The following is a 23,442-nucleotide window of genomic DNA, read 5'->3' on the forward strand; positions in this document are numbered from 1 at the left end:
CTCTGATAAAAGTGTTACGTGTTCAGAGTGTCATGGAAACATATTTCATTGAAACATGTGTCCCCATCGTAACTACAAGTTAGATGTTGATGTGAATCCTTCTTACAAGTTTAAAACTGGTAATTACAGTAACTCGGAACTCACAGTACGGTGACGTAATTATGAAGCCAACTGTATAGGTTGTATCACCTTCAAAGAAACTGATTAGAGAAGTTGAATGTCCCAACCTCTCTCTTTAGAGATCCTCTATTTTCTTAAAAAGAACTTGTCAAGTCTGTAAGTATGAAGACACAAAAACACCTGTGCGTTATCTTTTTTCTTTTTGCTTTACAGCTTATAAAATTAAGCTCGCAAGCATATAACTGAATGCACAGTAACTGTACAAGCAAGAACCTAAATATGTAGACTTAAAAGTATTTCAACAACACAAATAGCAATAATAACATTCAATAGAAGGTCTAAAATAGTTGCACTTGTGCTATGTGAAAGTTAAACTTATATGAAACCTTTACCTGGCCTCAAAATATCAACATCACCTGTAGTAAACAGTCTGAGCCAATAAGAAAAAGAAAGAGAGAGAGAAAATAACACATATCCAACAAAACTGATTTATTATCACATCTCAGTCACATAACAATTCAATCTATTACTGACATCTTAATAGTCAAATTTCATTGTGATTATTTACATGTCATTTCTAGTACTGAAGGTACAATTGGGCAACAAAAAGCAATAAAAGAGACAAATACCCCAAAATGCATCACAAGTTAAAATATAGGACAATCATAAACACTGTAATATCTTTCAATCAGTGTATTCTCCTGTATGATAGAGTGTAGTTAAAACAGCACTGTGTGATTTCAGTTATGCTATGATTTTCAGTTTATTACGTTTCTAAGGGAAACCTTGACATAACATAGCATACTGTAGTAGCAGTTTATGTTTTTGAACAAAGTTTCGGAGATGAGCAATGCCCAAAACAACAAACAAAAGCTTTCTAAGCCCAAACCCTAAACTTCCCTACAAAAACCCAAAATTGAAATAAATGACAAAGCTCTAACCTCCTAACTGAAAACATGAGAAAAATGATTGCAAAAGAAAAGGGCTTCTCACTCCTACCAACTGCTACTACTAGTTTGAAATATTTACATTTTACAATGAATTAGTCCATGAAATTCATTATTTTCAATTTTCAGACCCCCCCTCCCCCCACCCCCACCCCCAAAACAACCCAACTTATTACAGTATAAGTTTACAAGAAGCTCCTAGTCTGAACACCCATGCTGCTTCTACTTACAATCACTCACAATAAACACAAATCCAAACTGCTGAGGAACGGCCTCCATTGTTGGAAGTGGAAGAGGGGAAGGGGAGGTTGTTATCAGCTGTCCCTCATCAGCAATCCCTTCAAATGATCCAATCATAGGAAACCACCTGCATTACAACCTCACAATGCTGCTAACATGGCTGCAGACCTTTTGTCTTGTTTTTCCCTAATATCCAAAGAAATTTGCAACTTTTTTCAGGAAGCCTTTTTCTTGCTTCTTCTGTTTTTCTTCAGACAATTCCTCCTCTGTTTTTGCAAGCTTATCTCTTTTAGCTACTTTGGAGATGATTTTTGCCTTGTCCTTCATTGCCTCCAGAGACTGAATTCGGGCCTGGTAACCCTCTTTGGCCTCTGACTTTTCCCCTTCAATCAGCATGTCAATGTACTCTGGAGTGGTCAGAGGATTGGGCCTGAGGGCGATCTCTTGCAGACGAGTTATACATTGGGATGACTGATCCATGAGGGTCACTATCCTCTCTTGAAGGCGAACAATCTCTTCTTCTTGCCTCTCAATCAAGTCTTGAATAGTCAGCTTCTCTTTCGTAGCTTTTTCGTACTTTTCTTTTAACTCCTGCACTGTCTGCTTCTCTTTGACTTTAACATAATCCCATTTGTATGTCTGGTTCAAATGCACACTCCAGATGCATTTTCCAGGACAGACAGTGCACATCCCTGCCCCATCCATTGCTGTACAGTCACGTTTCCGATTATCATTTGCTATTCCACATGGGTAGTGGCATGTCACTGAACATTTCTGGCAGTTGGTAATGAACTCTCCTTTCTTTGTGAGCTGTTTTTTGACTGGCTTAATGATATCCACCTCAATCTCGAAGTTTTCATTTGAAGTCATGACCGTTTCATGCTCTTTAATTTTTTCTTTTGTTGTCTTAATTTCTTCAAGCTTTGCTAATCCAGCTTTAACTTGCGGTTGCAAACCTTCAACAGCTGTTTCAAGGTGCTTGCGTTCTTTCAGAACCTCCTGGGTCATTAGCAAGCTTTTGGTTGTCATTTTCCCCAAAGCAGTGAAGAACTTCTCCATACTTTTGGCACCCATGTTCCAAAACATTTGATCAAACTTGTCGTCATCTTCATCAGAATCCTCATCATGGGCCCTCTCACTGATGCATCCTTTGTCTGCAAACAATGCAGAGTTGTTGAATTTAAAGTGAACTGGAAGCCCTATGTCATTTTTTGGGCATGGAACCCCAGAGACATTTATTGCTTCAAGAACCGGTGGCTGCTTGCCATCTGCGAAAGTCACCAGCATCTGAATGTTCTCGGCCACGTCTTTGCCAAAAATGGAGAGCACCGAGTCAAACACATATCGTTGTGTTGCTGTCAGTCGTGCAAGAGAGGCCTGAGTAACAAAACACACTGCATCAATCTCACTGACTCCATTCACAGAGGTGAAAAGCCTCCGGATTTGCTCTGTGATCTCTTTGTCTCTTCTGACTCCTCTTGTATCTCCAAAGCCTGGAGTGTCCACAATGGTCAGAGAGAAGGGGGTTTTAAACCCCTCTTGGTGGTTGATTTTGTACACAGTGACTTCAGAGGTCTGGCTTTCAGCTTGTGATTTTGACTGATCCTCATCAATTAATTTAAATCTGAAATTGTCCTTCCACTCCACGCCAACAACATAGTTGATCATTCCATTGATGAGAGTGGACTTTCCTGATCCGGTTGCTCCAAGAAGCATTATGGTACGATTTTGTCTCATACTTTCTTTGCCAAAGTTATATCTGCGGCAACCATCTATGTCCATATCTTCTTCTTTCAGGGGCAGTTTGTAAAGTGAGTTGGATTCAGAATTTGTACTCTTGCTGATATGTTTCAGGAATTCAGCGAGGCATGCAAATTCACGTTTTGCTGTACAGACATTCACAGTGATGCTTTCTTTGCTTCTGCCTGCTACACCACAATCACATCTGACCCTAACAGCATATTTTGTCTCTGACTGAAGCCCTGAAATGATCACCCTCTCAGCTCTTGACATTATGTGGTTCCACCGGAGATCTTCATCTTTTACCCCTTTGTCTGTTTGGGCGTACTCCACGATGTAGCTCAAAATGTGAACATCTTGTCCAATCTCTGCAGGTTTCTCCCAGCTAACTGATACCTCACTTGAGTTTGTTTCAACTTGAGGTTTTCCAGGAGGGCTGCAAGGTAAGGTTTTAATGGAGCTGCTGATTTCACTGGCTGGCCCAACACCTACTGAGGTCACTGCTCTGCATCTGAACATATACTCTGTGTTAGGAGTCAGGCCGCTCACTGTGACTTCTTCCGCCTTTGGTGCTGGTTTTTGTTGCCATCCATCCTCTCCACTGACACAGTACTCTACAGAGTAGGAGGTGACGTTCTCTGATCCAAATCTTGGTGGACAAATCTTTAGTGTCACACTGTTGTGGGTTACATCACCTGTTGTCACTGTTTCAGGCTCTGAAGGCGGCTCAAAGTTCTCACTGACAGAATGGCCGCCTTTATAAAGGTAGATGCTTGAACCTTTCTGCGTCTCATTTGTTAAACCTACTGTCAGGAACTTTATGTTCTCCTTCTCCTTGTTGGCCTCTGCAAAATCACTGAATGCCTTTGCTTTATGTGTCATTGCATCAAGTACTTTGTTTGAAAGGTACCATTGTTCCCTCTCTATGTCATGACAATGTGGATCTTGGGGGTCGTCTCGTTTGGGTGTTTCTTTTAAGTAGTTTGATAAAGCTGAGAGGTACGGTTCAGCACTTCCCAGTGAGGTGAAAACAAAACACACAGCATGCTTTGCACTGAAAATTTCCTCATGAAGATCATTTTGAGATGGGATGATCTTGGTGTTTTTCATCATTTTGGTGTAAGATTTTAAGATGCAGATTTCTCTCTCTTTACAGTCCATCCACTCATGGAGGTTTTTGCTGTTGAAAGGAGAAGAATGTCTCTTCTTCAGGATCTCTGAGAGCACAGCCTCCTCTTCCCCTCCTCCCCGGATTGACGGAAGTTTCTTTGCCAAAGTTCGTTGGAATTCAAGCTTGAACTCAGAGCAAAATTCTTTAAAAGTTTTGAGTTTTTTACCAATCTGTGGGAACTGCTGTGCAGTGGGGGTTCTCATTGCGTCATTGCACCTCATTTCCAGCTCAGTGAAGTCCTCCAGGACACTCTGGGATTCCTGCACTAATCTTATACTTATCTGACGTACAAGTTGTGCAGCAGAAGAATCTAAACTTACCAGTGGCAACAGCCAGACTTTCACTGGTACAGCTTTTTCTCCATTGGCCCCCAGCAATTTTGGCAGGCTTTGGTAGACTTGTATGGCATCTTGAAAGGATGTTGGAGTTTTCTCCAGTAAAAAGTCTCCATGGAATTTGCAGGAGAATTTCTCAACATTCGCTATGTCCTTGTCTTCCATTTTCAAGGAACCTTCCCCTTCTATTGCGAGGCAAGGGATTTTCTTGATCATCACCTTCAAGTTGCCCTGAATGTCTTGGTGATTTTCCTGTTCAGACATCTCACGGTCAAAGACAAAGAAGGCTTGTGCCCCATAAAGGATACCTGTGACGACGTGTGTTGCTATTCCTTTATCAAAGACATATGGATGCTTGACATTGCCTCTTCCAAGATGATTCATTGACAGTTCCTGGAACTTTGTGGTAGTTTTGTAGTTCAGTGTTACTCTGGCCTGATTTTTGGATTTCTTATGATCATTAAGGTATTTAGCTGATCCTTCAACCTCTACCAGTCCACCCAAGAAACTTGCTTTTAGAGATGCTTCAACTTTTAGCGCTGAAGATTTATCCTCAATTGATTCAGATGCAACAATCTCAAAGTCACTGTTAGGTTTTGGTCTTTCTCTCGTATCTTTTTCCAGGTCATCACAGTCCCATAGTGTCATGCCTGCAAAAACCAGAGAATATGTTAAACCGCTTTTCATTACATGACAGTAAGGATTGATAAAGTCTTTTAGATACAAATTGAGCATCGCGTTAGTTCAGGCAGGCCACAAAGTCATGCTCAGCTCACAATCCAGCCCACATCAGCTGATTCTCTTCTATGCATTCAATTGGCAAATCTCATACATGGTTCCTTATTAAGCTGCTTCAGCCTGTCTAATCTTGCCCTCTGTAAGCCACTTGCAACTCGCCTCCACCCTAGCTCATCCTTAAAAGGGGTGCTTTTATGCTAATTATGCTTCCTCACGTCCTCTCTTCTCCCCTGACCTGGAAGTCGTTCCCCCTCCATCATCATGGAGATCCTCCAATTCCTTAAATGCACCTGGACGAAACGAGGAGTGAGGAGAGAAAAGGCTCCTGGAGGAGCTTATAGTGAGGAACCACAGATGTATCCATTTTATAGCAAATGGCAACACCCCTTTCATTCAATGTGTTCACTGATTGGTCAGCTGATCTGACGGGACAGTTAACAGTCGGGTTGTTGTTATAATCTAGCAGATGAGGAAAACTACCTGTGTAACAGGAATGACTGCACCAACAGCAGCTTTTCATATTTATTCATAAAATAAAAATGACTAAATCATGAATCAATCACAAAAACACTCTTGTAAGTTTATTATTTTTTTTATAAGCCAAAGGCTTCTTTTATTCGTTTCTGTTTCCATACATCTCAGCTCCTTCAGGAAAATATGACGCAGCACAGCTGCATGTCTCCTATAAAATTATCCTGAGCGTGAATTTTATTTAAACATATTCTGCAGGCTGCAATTGTTTTTTTTTGCTTCTTTACGTTGGTTCTGTTCTTTCAGTAATTAACAGATTTAAATTGTCTATTTGTGTCTTATTCTGTGACAGCCAGATGCTGCTATAGATCTATAATCAAATGATAAAACACTGGAGCAATTATCAGATGTTTTCTTTCCAGCTATCAATATGTAGAAATTATTAAGTAACAGTTTTAAGTTTGAATTTATTGTACATGAATTTTAAGTTTAAACTTTGGAGTTTAAACTGTTACTTATTATATTTATATTGATAGCTGACTTCTTCATATTTAACAGTTGAGGTGCTATGTGTCATGAGTAGTTGTTGTCTCATCAAAATGAGGCCAGAGTGAGCGAGGACGTCCCATTAAATGAATTAAACTCCTCCATCCTCGCATCTCTTCCTCGCATCTCTCTCTCGCATCCTTGCTGTGAGGAGATGAGACGTGAGAAAGAGATGCAAGTGAGGGAAGTGAGGAGACACATTAGCATATTGCAAAGCACCAATTCTGTCTCTGAGTTAAACAATGTAATTTCTGTTTTCATTGCTGCCTGCTCTGTTCTGTACCTGGGGTCTTTGCTGCTGCTCCCAGAACAGAGTCATACCACCAAATCTATTTACTGCAAATGACAATAAAAGTTTTCTTTGACTTAAGTGGTCCTGACTGAAATTAGAGAAACGCTAAAGCTGGAATTATGCTTCTCTGGGCTTCACATTGGCAAACGCGTATGGGGGCCACTTGTATATGTTCATATGGCTGTTTATTTTATACTTGTATGTAGTATATTGATGTTTGTTTTTGTCTCCATTTCAGAATAATCTCCCGACAGGAGCTGAATCAACCAGCTCTGCCTACCCTTAAAACTAAACAAAGATAAAATATAATAAAGAAACACAACATCACTAAAAACAGAGACAGATAAACAAAACAAAGACAAATCGTAATAGTCAGGCATTTCTCAGTGTTGGTCACATATTTTGTGTTTCAAATATAATTTTTTTGAAAGTTTTCTTAAATTAACACATATTGCTACATTATTTTATTTCATTGTTACAACTATTCCATAAATTGACCCCTTTAATTGTCACACATTTCACATTTGTTCTTACCCTCTTTTTTTTAAACAAAGTTTCCCCTGAATGGATACCTGCTCTCCCTCAATGAAAACAACTGTTGGATACAGTCAGGAAGTGTTCTGTTTTTTGCTTTAAAATATGGGTTGATTAGGTCATAGTAATCAGCGTTATTGACAATTGTTAAGGCTTTACTTTTTTGCAGTATAATGATGGGGTTTGTGCTAGTTTTGTGTTCCCCCATACTTCCACACAGTATGTAATGTATGAACTATGAGTGAGCAGTATAGAGTAAATAATGAGCTGTGATTCCAGATGTCCTCAGTTTTGTGCAGTATTGCAATGGATTTACACTGTTTTGATTTGATGTGATTTATTTGAGGTTTTCAACAGAGTTTATGGTACATTATCACTCCTAAGAATTTGTTTTCATACACTCTTTCAATGTGTACATCATTTATCATAAGAGTTACTTAAGAATTGATTTCCAAACACAATGAATTTTGTTTAACTTAGATTTAATGACAGTTTATTGGTATCAAACCACTTCTTTAGGGTTTCCAATTCCCCTTCAACTGTATCCAAAATTGCTTCAAGTTTTTCTCTGAACAAAATAAATTTGTGTCTTCAGCAAATATAACAAGATGCAACAATTTTGACACCTTATAAATATAATTTATATAGAGTATAAAGAGCTTTGGACCCAGCATCAAGCCTTGTGGAACGCCACAGGTGACCTTCATAAGTTCTGAATCTAAATTAATTACTTGAACATACTGATATCTGTTTTAAGACAGATTCTCAACCAGGAGTATATTACCCCTCTAATACCATATTCACAAATAAACCCTGATCAACTGTATCAAACGCTTTAATGAGATCTATAAATAGTCCAACTATATATTCTTTATTGTCTAGTGCAGTTGAAATATTCTCTACTACTTCCACAGTGCTAATGATAAGGGTAGACCGCTTAGCTCAAAATCTAAACTGGTGGTCACTTGATAAGTTATGTTTATCAATAAAGTTGTCAAGTGTTTGTACAAATAATTGTTCTAATATATTTGAGAATTGGGGAAGGAGAGACACCGGTCTGTGATTGGAAAATAAATGTTTATCTCTTTTTCTTCCTGAATTCATTATCCATATCAACAACCTTATTTTCATGAACTTGTTCGTTTTCATCCTCTATACCTTCCTAGTTAGGCCAGACCAAATCAGACGGTGCTGCGTTCAGCCGCAGGGTTGAGCAGAGATGTGTGGGGTTGTGGGCGTGTTTATTTGTGCTCTAGAATGTAACCACTGTGAAACAATCAGAAAATAACGTTTTATTGATCTGATTCACCTGCTTCCTTGCTACCAGTGCTCCTCTCTTCATTCACTCTCTAGGTCGCTTGACCACAGCTGTTCTCTCTCTCTCTCTCTCTCGCTCGTCTTTTTATACTTTTTTTTATATACTTTTAACGTTATCGAATGAAGAGAAATGTCCTCCCCCCCTCCTAGTAATGTCTTTGTGCTCCTTCATGGCAGAGTTTACAGCACTGATCAGTCTGATCTCCAGCTGTGATTGGCCGCCACAGCCTTCAGCCGCAGTGATGTCGGGTTGCGTTTCTCTCTCTGCCTCAACTTTCCAGCCGCTGTCCGTTGTGGTGCCGCTGGGACCAAAACGCTCTTCCCCCCTTCAAATGAATGGGAGGACTGGTGTTTTCACCGCACCGTCTGATTTGGTCCAAAATTATATGTCCTTACTTGGCTCAGTAATTTGCTAAAGTAGGTCCAACTTTAACAAAGTAGCAGTTAAATTCATCAGCAACCTCTTTTACGTTATTTATAGTTACATTTTGATTTTTAACAAAATAACTAGGGTAATCTACTTTCCTATTATGTTTTTCGATTATGCTGTTGAGCACTGTTGAGCATGTTGCTCCAACAATTTGATAATAATACTACTTCTTGTTACATCTCATAATGCTTACCAATTCATTTCTCTATTTCTTATATTTATTTTCTATTTCTTATATTTTATTTTCATCAATCTTCTTGCATGTATTCTGCAGCCCCTTAGTAATCCATGGTTTATCCACATATTTATGCCTCCCTCTGGATTTCTTTAACAGGGAATTTTTCTCATAGAGTTCTGTTAATGTTGCCAGGAAAGCATTGTAGGCTTTGTCTGGTTCATCAACGTAAACCTCTTTCCAGTCTTCTTTCGTTCAGTCTTCCTTAAATGCATTGATGGCAGTTTGCAATCATTAATATCAGCTTTGAATTTAAGATCCTTCTGAAGAATAGCAAAGACTGTTTATAGGCAATCCACCTACAAGGGGCCTGTACTACAAAGCAAGTTCAACATACCCAGGATTATCTTTTCATTATCTGGCTTCACTGAGCCTATTTTTAGAGATCTGATTGGTTAGTGGTTGCGGTGTTGACAGGTTGTGATCTGATTCTCTGAAGTTAACCTGCTCTGGAGCAGGTTAGCCGATCAGCAAAAATTACCATGGTAAGAAGTGAACCACCATTGTAACCTTGAAAACCTAGTTAAACCTGAAGTTACCTCGCTAACCCCAAATCCTGTTTCATAGTACAGACCTCAGTCCTCTATAAGTTACATTTGTAAATACATTATCTATTAATGTTGTTATAATGTTGTTATTCTACTTGGTTTTATAATCGTGGGATGTAGACTAATGCTGAGCATTGTGTTAATAAAGTCTAATGTCTTTATCACCATTTGGGTTTAACAGATCAATACTGAAATCACCAAATATAAATTATATATCATAGTATGAGTATGAACTGAGTGATATTTTCAAATATCTAAAATTTTCGGGCATGTATTTAATCCAAAATCTTAAGACTGAAGAAGATTTTATATTAAAAAACTGCACCTTATTGTATTAACACTGTAGGTTTTGGTTTATTTGGTTACATTTAGTAAATCTGCATGTTTTACATGTGAACTCTTACCAGGGATGAGTGAGTCTTGGCGGCAGTCGTACAGCATCCCGAGGCTGAAAGGCCGGCCGAGCGCCGCCAACTCCATCGTTCTGCTGGCTGCAGGATCCATCTCAGAGTCTGAACTAGGAAAAACAGTTTGTTAGTTCACTCTTGAGAGTCTCCTGCTTTCCACATCTGTTAGTCATTTGTCACCTTTTGCTGCTGCAACAAAGACAAACTCCACTGAAATCAAGAGTAAAATAAAACATGAAAACCTCATAATGCCAATTTAAGTGATTTGTGTTATTCAAACTTCAAGACTACTTCATCTCCTGTTGGTTGAGAAACTTATGACCAAATTGGAACTCATCAATATGCTGACGAGCTGCTGGGGATGAACAATGTGTATATACAGGTGTTCAGATGCTCCAAACCATAAACTAAAGTCAGGATCAGAATCTTTTTCTTGACCTGACAAAGACCCAACTGTGTTTCTTATCTAAATAAAGTTAATCTACTCTGAGATAGAAAACTCTGAGTTTCCGGTTCCAGAACAGCTGATTTGAGTCAGTTTATTCAACTCGGAGTAGTTTCACCTGGAGTTAAGCGCGTGCACCACAACTATAAAAAGCCAGTATCAATGGAGCCCCAATTCAACGAGTCACCAGAAATCTTAATTCGCTCATACGGCGAGTTTGAACATGTTTTCAGAAAGAAGTGCAACACCGCTGCAGCTACAAAAGAGAGGGAGACGGCGTGGGAGAACATTGCTGCTCGGGTCAATGCGTAAGTTTAAATGTAGTCCTTTGGAATCACAATAATATTACAGGGGAAAACTGCTTGAATGGTGGCCTATTAATTTATTTCATTTAGGTCCAAGCGCACTTGGCAGCAGTTTAGGATGAAATATAAAAACATTGTTCAAACAGGTAAAACCTCAGCATAATCTCATGGGGGAACCTCATTTTGATCATGTTTACATTGTGAAGTAAATATTAAGTGGCTGTTTGACTGTGCTGTTGTTTTATCCCAAACATAACGCTGGTTTCACACACAAATGTCTTCTCATCTACATCATGTTCTGTTAAATAATTAAGGCTATTTAAACTAACACAGACTTCTACTCAGCCAACAGAAAGAAGGCAGATGCCCGTAAAACGGGTGGTGGCCCAGCACCGCCACCTCTAACAGAGGCAGAGGAGCTGGCCGTAAGCTCAAAAAGATAATTGTCTGGAAATGCTAGAACATCTATGCGCGGTCTGATAATCATCTGCCGACGAATATTTAGGCTAATTATCTGCGCAGTAATGCTGCACCTTCATCCACGGGATCGTTATCAAAAGGACATGCCATGTGAAAAAAGTCGCCACCCACTGTGCCCAATGGACTTCTAATATACTGACTCTGATTTTTGGTTTTTTTTATGATTTTTTTTAAATGACAGACGGCAGAACTAGGCTACGCCAAAACTCGCCTGCTGACTGAATGAGTGAGGAAATCAAATGGAGTGTTTGGTTCTGAAAGAGGGCGGAGACTGAGAGAAACTGGAGATTCATTGAGGAAAAACCTGGTTAGGTTCATAGAGTCTGTTAGTACGGTAACTGACCAAGAGCTTAAGTTATCTCTCTCTCTGAAACAGGCTAGAGTTATCCCTCTTTCTCTGGTTTGAGTTACCTCCCTTTTTGAAACGGAAAATTCAGTTTCCCTCATTTCAGGGTTAACAGACTCTGAGTTTTCACTAAACCTGCTTTGTGAAACGGACCCCTGGTGTTACTCTTCTCATCAGTCATTCAAATTCAGACATTCAAGTTCCCTTCAAGATGAATTCTAATAATTTTGGTGATCATCTGACTTTTCTTCTAGCGCCATCATCAGGTAAAAATTTGATTTTGTTCAGTTGTTTGGTTTATGACCAAATACCTGTGAAACTGACTTTCCCATCAGCCTCAGCTGCATGTTGTGTTTGTGATTAGTAAAGGTTAGCATGCTGACATGATAAACTATGATGTAAACATTTTATATGATAAACATCAGCTTGTTAAAATTGACATTGTGCATGTTAACATGCTGACTGTAGCAATTGGCTTAAAGCACCACTGTGCTACATCCAATATTTGTTGACATATTTCTGATAGACTGACTGACTAACCAACACTGACATCTCTAGAACAACAATGCTAATGTAGCACTATTTTACTCCCGTACCAGTGAAAACTTCTGTCAGCACAATCAAATGTTTTCTAAAAATCAATTAAAAACCAAAAGGTGGCTTTCTAAATTTCTATAACTCTTTTATTATTCTACTTTTATTTACAATTTGTGTACTATTTGTATGTCTGGTTAAATAGGATTTACAGGATGATCAGTTACACACAGCATTCATCAATTCATTACTATTTACATCTTTCAACTCTACGCAGTCTTTGGTAAAACAACCAGAGACTTCAGGACTCAGATGAAACGCCTGAAGACACACAGCAGAATTGTACATGAAACAGCACATGAAGAAAAAGAGCATCAGTGTACTTACAGTAGAAATGTGTGTGATCCTCTGAGGCAGTGCTGCGGGTTCAGTCTTTATATCCTCTCTGAGAGAGAAACACCCCCCTGATCTTTATTCATGAGTAGGAGGCAGTAGTGAAGAGAAGCAGGCTGATTTCCCAGAAATGAGCTGCAGGATGTAAAGGGTGGGACAAACAGACAACAAAGGAATATTTATTTGGCAGAAGGAAGTTTCAATGAAAATTCCTCACAATGTTTTCTGTGGATTATCCAGAATAACTTCCTGAAACTCTGCTTAACTACCAGGAAGCTGGATTAAAAATATACATTTTAAATGAAAAGGTTTACCTGTCTAGAAAATTGGTAGAAAAATATGAATTTTATACATATATTCCAAATAACATGCTAAAGGTCATGAGTTGGTCACAGTTCAGACTTTCACAACCTCTTAAATCTGATTTGATACTTTGCAAAACCCTGAAACCAAACTGGAGCTCATCAAAATGATGTGATTTTAAAGTAGATGAGCTACTGGAAGAGAATAATATGTACATGCAGGTGTTCAGATAAATCTAGATTTTGCACAGTCTCCCCTTGATCTCTATTCATGAATATGAGGCAGTACTGAAGAGAAGTAGGCTGATTTCCCAGAAATGACTTGCAGGATGTATAGGATGTAAACAACCGGATGGGTTGGGTTCCAGGGTGGTAGAACAGCACATTTGAGGCTTCCTTCAATTGTGCATGAAAGAATCTTATTTACTTTCATTTTCAGCTAAAGTCATCAGCCCAGCATGAGTCTGTTTATCTTTCAGGTCCTAAAACCTCCTCTTGTGTTTCTGAGGCAAAGAGCAACATGAACAACTCAAAAATAGATTTTTCTATTAACCAAACCGAAAACCTCATAATGCCAAATTAAGTGACTTGTAATTTTCAAGTTTCAAGAATACTTGCTCTCCTGTTAGTTGAGAAACGTCTATATGTTTTGGCCCTGCAAACATAAAAGACATACTATAAAAACAATTGTAATTTTCTCCTTTAAACACACAATATCGACGGCCGAAGAGCAAAACCTCCGATCTGAAAAATGCACTTTTTTGAGAAAACTAAAAAAAAAAACTTGTTTTCTTGCAGAATGCTATTTGTTAAGGATACCCAATACATAATACACTGTTTTGGACTATATTATTATATTGTGTGTTAACAATATCGACTAGATATTAATGCCTCACAAAGTGCAGATAGGAGATTTTGCACTTGGTGCAAGTTGGAAGAGGTTCTACAAAACAATGCTCTAAATTAAGTTAATAATTAAAATTAAATTAAAAATAAAATTAAGTTTGTTTTCAGGTAAAAAGATGCAGTAAATGTAATAGTTACTACATTGTAGTATACTAGGGTCAGAATTCCTTAAATTCAGTGTATTTGCTTCCTCGTCCGCTGGAAATGAATGTTCAGTGATTGTGTTGTGTCACTCGTGCTGCAGCCTCTCTACACATCCAGGGACTCTGCGTTGTGTTTTTGTTTTGTTGTGTGACTTTTCTGTCACAATGAAGGGCGGGATGATCTTGCAGACAGACTGAATATGAGCAGCCTTCCTTGTTCTCATCATCCAAAGTGAAATCCGCCAATCAGAAAATTCTGCAGATAGGAGGTTTTGTGCTTTGGCCATCGATATGTAATTTCAGCCGCTAGGCGTCTCTCGATCAAAACAATAACAAAAGACGGAGTGTGATGACTGTGTGAAGTAGCAAGGGATGATGGGAGTTGTCTTCATTGTTAAACAACCAGCTTCTTCAGGATAGGATTACTCCAGCGTTCATCGTTCAGGATGTTTTTACTTTGGGGGCCGAATTACCCGCAGAGGTCTCCTACTCTCCAAAAGAAGCACACACAGGGATTTAAACTGTAAAAATACTGAATAAAGTAGTTTCACATAAAAAAAAAATCAGTGTTTCTCTGACACTGTGTTTCTTGAATTCGATGTCCAGTAGGGGCTGTTAGCCGAGCTGCTGCCAACATTTTCTCAGTTTATTTCTCTTATAACTGAAGATCCAGACGTTTGGCAGGTTCCTACTGGGGGCCGAATTATCCGCAGAGGTCTCCTCCTCTCCAAAAACAAATGTACACACAGATTAAAATTGGTTAAAATTCTGAATAAAGATGTTTCACCAAAAACAAAAAAAAAAAAACAATGTTTCTCCAAAGATGTTTGGCGAGCACCAGACATCCGGTAGGGGCTGCTAGCCGAGCTGCTGCTAATGTTTGTCCAGCTTATTTTTGTGACAACCTAAGATCCAGATGTCCGATGACTAAAATCCTTCATCCAGTTAAAAGATATAGTTAAAAACAACCAAAATCTAAAAAGTTTATCATGAAAATGTGGCTTAAAATGAATAAAAGTCAATTTATAACAGTTTCTGTCAAACAACCACAACACTGATGTATTATCTTGTATGTGTGTAAGTTACTCTTTGGTAGACGCCATTGTAGCGGACAAACACAACACCAACGCATGTATCTTGTGCACTATACTCTTTGGTAGAGGAGGTATGACGCCATTGACAGGCGACCAAATGAAAGAGACCATTACCTTGATTTAAAATTACAGATTTCTCTGGGTTTGAAAATTGTTGGAAACATTTAGGATAATGTAAGTACACAACTCAACAACATATATAACATAGATCTAGTTTTTAGACATTTTAATGCGGAATAATTACATATTATAGCTTTAAGGAATGAAACTCATGAGTTTGTCACAGTTCAATCTTTCACAATCTCTTAAATCTGATTTGATACTTTGCAAAACCCTGAAACTAAACTGGAACTCATCAAAATGATGTGATTTTAAAGCAGATGAGCTACTAGGAGAGAATAATATGTATATGCAGGTGTTCAGATAAATCTAGATTTTGCACATTCACCCCTTGATCTCTATTCATGAATATGAGGCAGTAGTGAAGAGAAGCAGGCTGATTTCCCAGAAATGAGCTGCAGAATGTAAAGGGTGGGACAGACAGACAACAAAGGAATATTTATTTGGTAGAAGGAAGTTTTAATGAAAATTCTTCACAATGTTTTCTGTGGATTATCCAGAATAACTTCCTGAAATTCTGCTTAACTACCAGGAAGCTGGATTAAAAATATACATTTTAAATGAAAAAGTTTACCTGTCTAGAAAATTGGTAGAAAAATATGAATTTTATACATATATTCCCTAATAACATGCTAAAGGTCATGAGTTGGTCACAGTTCAGACTTTCACAACCTCTTAAATCTGATTTGATACTTTGCAAAACCCTGAAACCAAACTGGAGCTCATCAAAATGATGTGATTTTAAAGTAGATGAGCTGCTGGAAGAGAACAATATGTACATGCAGGTGCTCATATAAAACTAGATTTTGCACATCACTGGGGTGTTATAAATTGTGCATGAAACAAGGTCATTTACTTTAACTTTCAGGTTTTCAGGCTCTGGTTTCTGGGAAATCGTCTCTCTTATAGTAAAGTCATCAGCCCAGTATGAGTCTCTATTAATCTTTCAGTTCACTGAGGCAACAAATCTCTGCACAAAGTGAAGCCACGCCCACGTGTGTGTGTGTATGTGTGTGTGTGTGTGTGTGTGTGTGTGTACACCCTATAAATATAGGAGCAGCAGAGGAATCTAAAGCACAACTCAACCTTCCTTTCTGTTCAGAAGCAAACTGAGTGGTAAGTTGCTGAATTCATTGAACTGTTAGTCCACTTCATACTTTATGTTGTTTCACTGTCTGTGATGTTGAAGATATAAATTGCATGATTTAGAATTATTTTAGTTTTTGTTCGTTCGTGTGATTCCTGCAAGCATTTGTTTTTGAATATCTCTTACTATTTGTCTATATTAGGTTACTGTAGTGAATAGAGAATAGCTGGTTCACCTTAAAGGTCAGTCCACCTTCAGTGAGCCTGGACAGGTTCCTTCGATAGACGAGTCTTATCTTAGTCTTGAGAAGCTGCAGCATTTATTAACTGACACACTGCAGCCTGTTCTGCACATTTACCGCCAGACTGACAACTTACTGCAAACCTTTTCCTCTGCTCCGCTCACACTCACGTCACTTTTCTGCTGCTCGTTATGCACAAACATTACGTGTTGCCCTTTTCCTGAACGGAGCTACGCTACTCTTCTAACAGTAGCTTTCATGAAGATGTCCTTTGAAGAATGAGGCGAGGGAGGCTGACTCAATACAATTCCACTGTAACGTAGGGTGATATCTTGCTGCACAGTGTGCGAGCGAAAATCATTAACAGCCCATTGATATTAATGATGGTGTGAAATTTTAGCAGCGGAGCTCATTAATGAATGAATATAGGAGAAACACTGCATCCTAATAGAGAAACTGATGCAGACTGTGCAGATGTTGTCAGTATATGTGCAGACTCTTTCTGTACTTTATGACCATCAGCTGCTGGACTGAAGTAAATCAACCTTTACATCTTTAAACTTTCAGGTTCTCAGGATCCCAAAGAGAAAATGTGAAAACATAAAAGTCACTTAACTTGGAGATTCAAAAACATTGAGAAAATCTTCTTGTTCTACAGTTTATTTACAAAAACGACTGATGAAAAACTGTTCATGTCAAGCTTTCCATTCAAGCACAGCACATGTGTAGTTTTCAGTGATAATAATGGTCAATTTAACACCAAAAAAATCAAAGTAATTATTAAAATAAATTTCAGACAGAGGAAGACAAAACAGGCATCTTGGTTTTGGCAGATTTAAAGAGCAGCTCTGATGGGAAGGCATTCTAACTCCAGGATACATTACTGTCTTTTAATGTAAAGAAAAATAACAACATGTAAATGAGAGATAATCTGATGTCCTGTCTGCCCTGTTTTTGTGACTCCATGCAGGTTTTTGCTGTTGACACCAATTAGAAGACATCAAGTAACATCAGATTTTGGACACTTTGAACTTCCATAGTGACGTGTTCCTCTGCAGTGCCTATGACAGATTACATGTAAGGTAAATGACAAAATGTGTGAATGCGAATGTGTTCTCTATATATATTCAGGATCTGTACAATGGTCATAAAGACAAACTAGGTTTTGAAATAGATTTACAGGATCATCAGTATTTCTTGCTTTTCTAAGACACTTTATTCATTTTGTATTCTAGGAGTTTTGGAGATGATGGTTTAAATCACGAGCAGCATTTTGAATCCCAACAGCTGATCCTGAGTCAGACAACTGGACTGAGAACAGCCAACAGAGGTTTGTTACTGTAATTCATCTCCAGCAGCTTTTTAAAAATGTAATACTAACATTTTGACTAGAATGGTCAGCAGCTGCAATAAGGAATAAAACCTGCACCATAGCTGCTAAATTGATCCAAAATTGATCAGAGAACTTTGCAACAAAATCTAGAATATTTCTTACTACAATGCTGTCTGAGACTCGTAGTTGAATTCTCTTCTAGTGTCCAACTGAAATCCCACTTAGACATCCCCAATAATGTCATTATATTTTTATTTTATTGTTAATAGTTTTTTATTATTATAAATGAAGAAAAAGAAGGTCTTTTTTCTCAGCTGGCTGGAGGGGCGTGGCGGTGTCTGTGTTTGATTGACAGCAGTTATTCAGAAGCTATTTAGCTGTCTAGCCTGCTAACTGGCATTAGTGGTGCACTTTTCTGTGTTGAATGTTTGATGGTTTGTTCAACAAGCTGAGGTGCAGAGCAAGATGTGTGTTCATGTTTGTAAGTTAGAAAAGAAGGAGACTTTAGAAGGAAAGTTAATGTGGGTTGTTGTTTGTAGTCTGCAGGTTTTTTGTTGTGTAGCAGGATGCTATCAGGCTCAGTTTGACATCTGATCTGCCAATGATAGAGTATCATGTTATTGCTTTATGCAAGATGTGATTGGCTGTATGGAAACAGGGTCTCCATCTACATCAACACATATTGGGCCTCATGCAAGAACAACTCCTACAAACAGATTTGTTCTTAAGATGCACATACAAATGTTATAAAAACATTTGTAGCATTCATCACTTTTTGCATACTTAGAATTTTGAGGTACAAACAAAATTTACAAGTTCAGACCTGTCACACATGTCATTAATAGATCATCTCTGCCTTTCTTCACATGGGAGAAACACTTACAATTGTAATGTCCTAATCTGAATTCATTTGGAGTTTAAATATCATACTGAAATGAACAAAAACTAAATGTATAACTAAAACAAACAAAATTAATATTCTGTTTTCAATGTTATGATCATCATGACTGCCAATTTGCTGAAAGGTTTCTTAGATTTTAGGATTTTTATTGGCATATTTTGGCGCAGCAACTTCTCTCTGCCGGTTTCTGTCCAGTATCATCTTGTGTTGCAGCTGACAGTGCAACATCACCTGTAGACTATAATATTGTCTGGTCTAACATCTCTCCCTTGACTGCCTCCCATCACGGACCAGTTTGCTTTAGAAAGACGTTTTTTAGCATCTAACTTCATGTGTCAAAGCAGCTCTATTTCTGTCACAGTGCAGAGCTGCTCTGATGTCATGCCGTTGGTAGCTGGATTCATATTATCTATTTGTTTTGGGTCTCCTACTACTGACACTTTGTTTTGTTTATCTACTGATTCTGATAGCAGGACTTGAAGCTGCGTGGTGTTTTTACTCTTTGGGAACATTTTTTTGAATGAAACTCTCCCACAAACAGAGCAGAACATGGAGCTATATATGGCAATTCTAAGGGCATGAATTATGCTAATGGTCACATCTTACGAATGTGCACCTACTCAAGAACCAGTTGCATTCATCAGGCTGAAACAAGCAATTTACGACAAGTTCAGGCAGATAGGAGAGTTTGTTTAATCTGACTTCGAACACATGTACAAGCGAATCTCACAGAAAAAAAGAGTTTTAGGATAAAAATACAAAAATGTTCTTGCATGAGGCCCAATGTGTTTAAAATATGAATAACTGACGTATTGTGGACTGTTCTTATTGTTCTTATCATAGTTCTTATTGTGGCTGTCAACATACACTACTTATATCATTGTCAGAATGTGTGTATTAGTTTAGATATATGCAGATTTGTTGTGGTGTAAATGAATCGTGTATATTTTGTTGGACTATAAAGTCATTAAGAGAGAAGTCAACTAAGAGTTATTGATGGTTTTTCAATGATGATCCAACACTGAGAATTTCATGTTCATTACAGTGTTGAAAAGCTCCAACTGTCATCTGGTAATTATTTATGTGAGAGATGAACTCGACAAAGTTTATTTTACCATCCATCACTAAAGCAGCTGTTGCACATTTTATAGACTACAAGCAATATGATCACTAAGTGGTTCACTGTCATGACAGCTCCAACTTTGGGTTGAATTATTTTTAATGTTGTTCTTTTATATTTTATTTTATACAGATTCAGAGCAGAGATCAACAGAGGCAACACTCACCAACAAAGACGGATGAACTTCTCCAACAATAGTGTATTTCCATTTTGTCCTATGAAATAACTTACCTCTCCAAAGGGCTGATCCTGTTACCAACTGAAAATTGTAAATATAAAAGTAATACTACAGGCATAATTGCTTACTTTCACCATGATGGCTTTTCTTAGATCAAAATCAGATGTTCGGGTCGCTGATGCTGTTAAAAGAAAAAGCACACGGCTAGAACCACAGACAGGGCCTCTTCCTGTTTATAAAATCCCCCTTAAAGAAGAACAAATCAATGTTCCTGGGTGCAAGCGTTTCAGTTTTGGGAAAGAGTCCACTAAACATAATCGTACCATAATGGTTCTCGGAGCAACTGGGGCTGGGAAGTCAACTCTGATCAATGGAATGATCAATTACATTTTAGGTGTTGAATGGGATGATTCATTTCGGTTTAAGTTAGTTGATGAGGGTCAGTCAAAATCACAAGCTCACAGTCAGACTTCTGAAGTCACAGCATACAAAATCAACCACCAGGAAGGCTTTAAGATCAATCACTCTCTGACTATTGTGGACACTCCAGGCTTTGGAGATACAAGAGGCATAGAAAGAGACAGAAAGATTGCAGAACAGCTACATAATCTCTTCACTGCTGAGCTTGGTGTCAGTGAAATCGACGCTGTCTGTTTTGTAGCTCAGGCTTCATTAGCACGACTCACACCAACACAGAGGTATGTGTTTGATTCTGTGCTTTCAATCTTTGGCAAAGATGTGGCAGAAAACATCAGGATTCTGGTGACATTCGCAGACGGCCAACCCCCACCAGTTCTAGAGGCAATCAATGCTTCAGGTGTCCCATGTCCTAAAACAAGAGACGGGCTGCCAGTTCACTTCAAATTCAATAACTCTGCATTATTTGCTGACAACAAATCATCTGCAGCAAATAGCACAGATGAAGATGGTGAAGATGGAGGCTTTGATCAGTTTTTTACTGCTCTGAATGTCATAAAAACTAAAAGCTTGAAAATGACAAAGGAGGTCCTCAGAGAAAGAAAGCAGCTTGAGGTTTCAATTGAAAATTTGCAGAAGCAGGTTAAAGTTGGGTTAGCCAAGCTTGAAGAGATAAAAGAGACGTCTGACAAACTGAAAGAGCATGAGGCAGAGATCAGTAGAAATGAGAATTTTGAGTTTGAAGTCACCGTCAAAAAGCCTGTTCAAGTAGATATTTCTGGTTCTGGAAATTACATCACCAATTGTCAGCAGTGTTACTATACCTGCCACTATCCTTGTCCCATTCCAAATGATGCAGATAAAAGCGGCTGTGCTGCAATGGGATCAGATGGAAACTGTACTCAGTGCTCTGGCAAATGTTGTTGGAATGTACATTTTAATCAGAAGTACAGATGGGACTATCCGGAGGTTAAAGAAAAACGAACAGTGAAAGAGCTGAAAGAAAAGTACCTAAAAGCCTCAAAGGCTAAGATGCCTGTTCAGGCTTTGTTTGATGAACTGAATGCTGAATATGATCATGTGCAGGCGGATGTGGTGACATTGATGAAGAGGTCTGCAGAGTGTTTAAATAGACTCAAAGAGATAGCCCTGAAGCCAAATCCTCTCTCCACTCCAGAGTACATTGACATGCTTATTGAGGGGGAGAAATCTGAGGCCAAACCAGGATGGAAGAAACGAGTTCAGTCTCTGATGAAAATGAGAGAAAAAGCAGAGTGCCTGGCTAAAGTAGAGAGAGGAGAGACACCCGTTTAGAGTCCATGAAAATAAATAAACATTGATAAACGAGTTTCAGAGACCTTTCCATCATCAACAAGATCAATGATTACCTGAAATACCATTTTGCTATTTTTTTAAATCTTTATATTCTTAGATGAGAATTAACTGGATTGAAGCAGCATAAAACATTATGTACTTTATTCAGTAATATGTTGAAAATGTATGAATCAAATATATTTTTTTACCTTTTTATATACTGTTTTAATTAACACAATTGATTAAAGATTAAAATGTCATCTTTTTAGAGTGGAGTTATGGGTATTTATGAATAGTTTTACTCTCTTGTATAGTATAGAGCAAGAACGTGTACTTTCCTCGAACACACTGAAACATCAAGCTGGCTGTTTTAGATTCATTCTGGTGAACGTCTCAGAAAAGCTCAGTTTTAGTCTGAACTGAGGGCTGAAACGGAGAGAAAAAGATGCGTTTACAAATGTACCCGCCGCACTGTGGACGTACTCTGATTCAATAATACATCTCATATATATATATACACACAACACCAGATGAACAATCAAAACTACACCTGCATTTTTCTCATGTTTCACCTATGAAATATTAAATCACCTTCTTGCTTTGACATGTGCTGTAACATTAAATTGTTATTGATTTAAACTAGTTCTTAATCTGACAGTATCACATATATATTGTGCATGAAGCTATATACGTAGCTATATATGATATGTACTCATGAATGATGTTTTTATAGATTGACTCTCAGTTTTATGCCTGTTTGATTATATTGATTGTTGAAGATTGTTTAAGGACAAAGAGTTGTGATACATTTTCTCCAGTTTTTATTTTCCTCTTATATTGATTGAAGCTTTATTATGTATGAAGTATTTTATCTGTTTCACATTTTAGTCGTGTCAGGACTGCAGTTGCAAAATAGCTATTTAGCACATTTACATTGACTTTACATTAAAATTAAAATGTCAATGTTCACACTGACTGCATGTGTTTTTACTGCTGCACCATTATATTAAATGGAGAAAGTTTAGATGTCTTGATCATTATTTTAAACTGATTTCCTCAAAATTTAACCCAACAAAGTTTGGAAAAGCACAAGAGATGAGAAGATTAAAGAGTTCATGTAAATTTAAAGCAGACTTTCTGTATTTGTTTTCTCCTGCACATTTTTTATTATTATTACTATTATTATTATTATCTTTGTTTTATTTGTGGTTAACATGCTTAATTACAGTTTGTTATCATTTAACATGTGCATATCTTCATGTATGGACACTTGAGTGTTTTGTTAAGCAATAAATGTTCTGCATAAAAAAGTTTTACTTTCTTGTTCAACTTTATTTCTACCAGTGGCAGCTGGTGACTCAAAAAATTGGGGAAGACAGGAGGAAATTAAACATGGAATCTTACAATCAGTGAAATCGGAGGGGTGGGGGGCAATTCTACATGCCAATAAAACAATTTGCTTTCAAAAACAAAAACCCCTGAGTGGTGAGAAGGCTGCTTCTTTAAAGACATTTAGCATATACATGAGAAGCATAAATGCTCATTATAGCCCTGGAAGGTTCAGAATGTGTCATTTTACCAACAAAGTTAAATTCAAATTTATAGTATTGTTCTATTGTGACAGCAGATTTATGTTCTCATCAAAAACAGACAACATATCACATGATTTACATATGTTTCCTGTGTATTTTCTTAGTATATAGAAATATATA

General features: G+C 37.9%; 2 protein-coding genes across 4 annotated transcripts; one reads left to right on the top strand and one right to left on the bottom strand.

The window, feature by feature from the left end:
- Positions 1-585: 585 nt before the first annotated feature.
- LOC122994449 lies at positions 586-12,605 on the bottom strand. Of its 2 annotated transcripts, none has more exons than XM_044369145.1 (3): positions 12,569-12,605; positions 10,069-10,176; positions 586-5,203 (listed from the first exon to the last, which is right to left on the bottom strand). In XM_044369145.1, exons 2-3 carry the CDS (start codon positions 10,166-10,168, stop codon positions 1,494-1,496), a joined length of 3,810 nt encoding a protein of 1,269 aa, XP_044225080.1. In that variant the 5' UTR covers positions 10,169-10,176; positions 12,569-12,605; the 3' UTR covers positions 586-1,493. The 2 variants fall into 2 exon arrangements, with proteins under 2 accessions (XP_044225080.1, XP_044225079.1); XM_044369144.1 differs by having other exon boundaries at positions 10,069-10,181; positions 12,569-12,592.
- A 3,620-nt stretch (positions 12,606-16,225) lies between these two features.
- Positions 16,226-23,051, top strand: LOC122994455. 2 transcript variants are annotated; one of them, XM_044369152.1, is made up of 4 exons: positions 16,226-16,255; positions 17,438-17,549; positions 17,703-17,797; positions 19,954-23,051. In XM_044369152.1, the coding sequence occupies exon 4, from the start codon at positions 20,135-20,137 to the stop codon at positions 21,728-21,730; it is 1,596 nt and encodes a 531-aa protein (XP_044225087.1). In that variant the 5' UTR covers positions 16,226-16,255; positions 17,438-17,549; positions 17,703-17,797; positions 19,954-20,134; the 3' UTR covers positions 21,731-23,051. The 2 variants fall into 2 exon arrangements, with proteins under 2 accessions (XP_044225087.1, XP_044225088.1); XM_044369153.1 differs by having other exon boundaries at positions 17,438-17,544.
- The last annotated feature ends 391 nt before the right edge of the window (positions 23,052-23,442 follow it).

This window comes from Thunnus albacares, chromosome 12 (genome assembly GCF_914725855.1).
Source record: "Thunnus albacares chromosome 12, fThuAlb1.1, whole genome shotgun sequence".
NCBI lineage: Eukaryota > Metazoa > Chordata > Actinopteri > Scombriformes > Scombridae > Thunnus > Thunnus albacares.